This window comes from Balaenoptera physalus (assembly GCF_965194825.1).
Source record: "Balaenoptera physalus genome assembly, chromosome: 1".
Classification (NCBI taxonomy): domain Eukaryota; kingdom Metazoa; phylum Chordata; class Mammalia; order Artiodactyla; family Balaenopteridae; genus Balaenoptera; species Balaenoptera physalus.
The window spans coordinates 84,830,608-84,833,775 of NC_138882.1; the positions used below are offsets into that span (position 1 = coordinate 84,830,608).

General features: G+C 54.6%; 1 protein-coding gene across 1 annotated transcript; it reads right to left on the reverse strand.

The window, feature by feature from the left end:
• Window positions 1-2,933, reverse strand: S100A9 (S100 calcium binding protein A9). The gene is made up of 3 exons (XM_082450394.1): window positions 2,779-2,933; window positions 2,235-2,395; window positions 1-373 (listed from the first exon to the last, which is right to left on the reverse strand). The coding sequence occupies exons 2-3, from the start codon at window positions 2,370-2,372 to the stop codon at window positions 95-97; spliced, it is 417 nt and encodes a 138-aa protein (XP_082306520.1). The 5' UTR covers window positions 2,373-2,395; window positions 2,779-2,933; the 3' UTR covers window positions 1-94.
• Between the last annotated feature and the right edge of the window lie 235 nt (window positions 2,934-3,168).

Genomic DNA, 3,168 nt, shown 5'->3' on the forward strand with positions numbered 1-3,168 from the left:
TCGGAGGAAGACTTTATTTCACCCCCATCTCCCTGCCCTGCAGCTAAGGCAGCCCCATGGCCCTAGGTGGACAGGGGCCGGTGGCCTGACCTGATTAGTGGCTGTGGCCGTGATTGCCATGGCTGTGGCTGTGGCTGTGGTCTCCATGGCAGGGGCTTTGGGTAACCTTGCTGGGGCATGGGCCTGAACCACCCTGTTTGAAGCCTGGCCCGTGACTGTGGCCTGGACGATCGGGCGCCGTGTTGTGCATCTCCTCGTGGGAGGCTTCCGTCAGCCTGGCCACCAGCATAAGGAACTCCTCGAAGTCCATCTGCTTGTCTACATCTGTGTCCAGGTCCTCCATGATCTTGTTTATGGCTTTGTCATCCTTGTACTGGTGGGAGAGACAGGGCAGTCAGGGCTGGGTGTGGTCAGGGCTAAGGACGGGGAGCACAGCAAGTGACCTGATGGCAAAGGCAGAGTGACACCAGGCTCCTGGGCCTCAGTTTGAGCATCTGCTGGACACTTTCTGATTCCTGGCCACCACAATCCTCTCCATTTTACAGGAGAGGACCTGAGGTCGAGTGACTTGCCCGAAGTCACACAGTTCATAAATACAGAGATGTCTCCTCATTTGGTCCTTATAACAATGATAGGGAGACTTGGAATCTTCCTTGAGGAAGACTTGAGGAAACAGTCATACAAACGGTAATTAGCTTGCGCAGATTGACAAGGCTTGGGAGCAGAAGGGTGGACACGCACATTCCAGTCTGATTCAGAGCCCTGTCTTGTCCCGTTCCCTCCACTCCTATCCATGTCACGCCCTCCTCTTCTCGCCTCCCCCCTCCCTCTCCAGGTTACTACTTAGTGACACTCATTTCAGCCTGCATGGCGGGGAAGCACCTGAGGGAAACGAGATGGGGACAGAGAGCAGTGTGGTGTGATAAGTGTGCAAGGGGGGCATGAGGGGAGGTGAAGGATCCAGGCCCCACTGGGTTCCAGCCCCGCCTCCCACTGGCTGGGGCACCCCCGCTGAGTCTCCTCCTGGGAACCTGCAGGTGCCCAGCTCATCTCCCATGCCCTTCCCACTCTGCAATGCTTCAACATGATCTGCTTTTCTGCACCTTTGCCATCACCCTGGCAGAGCCCTCGCTCCTGAGCAGCCCGTAGGCGGGGGCCCAGCTTCCCATCCTGGCCTATCTGCTCTGGATGTGGGGCGTGGTGGATGGGGTGGGATAGGGGTCTCACAAAGGAAAACATTGCCCACACAACCTCTTGACTGTATCCTCTCTTGTCTACCCTGACCGAGCATCCTGCTTGCTGAGGTCTGCACCTTTGGGGAGCTGTCAGCAACCCCAGTACCTCCGACCGCTGTGATTCTCCACCTTTCCAAGGTGGGGAGGGGCTCCAGGCAGGGCTGGCCACCTATCCCGGAACATCCTGCTCCAGGAATGGAACTGAGACTGGGACCTAGATGTCCCACCCTTCTTAGTCCAGTCCTCTGTGTCCCCAAAGTCACCAAATTTGTAAAGCAAACAAAAAGATCCTGTGGAACAGAATCCTCCTTTTCTTAGAGCTGCCTAATCATTTTCAGATCAGGGAAATAAACTAACATGTTACTGAGTGCTTTGTACACACTGGTGCTGGGCTGGGTCCTTTCCCACATGCTGTTCATTTGTTTCCTACCAGAGAGCCTCTGGATTAGAAAAGCCCTCTGGGATCTTCCACTCCAAGTCCATCTGAGGCTTACCATCTCATTGGCTTCCTGCCAAGGGTAGTCCTCACTTGCTTCCCCCCACCAAAATTCAGGTCTCAGCTCAAAGGTCACCTCCTTAGAGGGGCCCTTCATGTCCATTTAACTAGTCACCTCTCCCTGCACGCAGCCCACATAACCCACAGTGCTCTCTCTGATTTTCTTTCAGGTACTTATTGGCTGTGGATGTATCTGTGTTCCTGATTGGTCAACACGTTTGTTGCGTGTCTCTCCCGTCAGGACAGTGGGTCCCTGTGGGCCACTACACGCCCTGCCCAGGATGGGACCTGGCACACTGCACATGCTCAGTCTCTTGGCGCCACCTAACATGGACCACCTCTAGTGACAGGGTCCAAATCCTGTTGCAAACGCGGAGCCCACTGCCTCTGGAGGCTAGGTTGAAGGACCAAGAACTTTTTCCTTGACCATTGCAGATTGCACCCCTATTCTCCATCCTTAGCCCAGACTGTCCGGGTCAGGTCTGCCAGGAGTCCAGCCCTACCTTGAGAAAGTTTGGCAGCTCTTTTTCCACCAGCTGTTTGAATTCTTTGTGGTTCAGGGTGTCCGGGTGCTGCAGCCGTACAGAGTACTGGTGGAAGATATTGATGATGGTTTCTATGCTGCTTTCCAGCTGCGACATTGTGTCCGTTATCTTCCTGCACTCTGTTTGAGCAAAAGAGAAGCAAGAGTTTTGGTGCTTAGAAGAAAAGACCATCAAGCTTCCTTGACACCTCCTACTGGCCGCATGCAGGAATGAAGGGGGAAACAGAATAAAAAGAAAGCAGGGGCTGCAACTGAACTGGGAGATGACCCTGTCCCACACATGGTAGGAATGGTTTACAGACTATCAAGGGAGTGCCAAAAAGGAGAGTCTTTGAGGACAGGAGGCTGCAGCAGAACATGACCTAAGAAAATGGGAAGGAGGCTTTAAAGTGAGCAGTCAATCAAGGAGGGCTTCCAGGAGGAGGTTTGAAATGAAGAAGGGTGAGGGGAGTAAAGAGTCATCAGGCAGGCTCCGGTCCCGGGGAAGCTGGCAGCTCACTTACCTAAGCCCAGGAGTCACACAGAGGGGTTTGACAGAAAGATGTGGGCCCAGTATTTATAGGCCTCTGGCTGAGACACTCAGCCTTCTCGTGGGAAGATTGCTTCACAGGTAAGCAGTGTGGTAACGCTGAGCTGGGCTGTGTCACTGCCAGGAAGGGGGCTGGGCTGGGACAGGAAATGTTCACAAAGCCCTTTTTGCCTTTTTGTGAAATTCCCAGCCCTGGCCCGGAGCTGGTTTGGGAGGAAGCTTGTTGGTTAGTCCACTTCCCCTCCACCCCACAGCCCTGCCCTCCCTGAGCAAGCCAGCAAGCTGCCTCTCCTCTGGCACCCCTCTGTCCTCCTGTCCCCGCTGAGGCTGTGCCTTCCCACCTGCGATAGCCAGTGTCTGGTGG

Coding starts and splice junctions, on each gene's coding strand:
- S100A9 (XM_082450394.1), bottom strand. CDS start 2,372: ATGTCGCAGCTGGAAAGCAGCATAGAAACCATCATCAATATCTTCCAC. Junction 374..2,234: donor AGCTGCCAAACTTTCTCAAG/GTAGGGCTGGAC, acceptor CTCTCCCACCAG/TACAAGGATGACAAAGCCAT.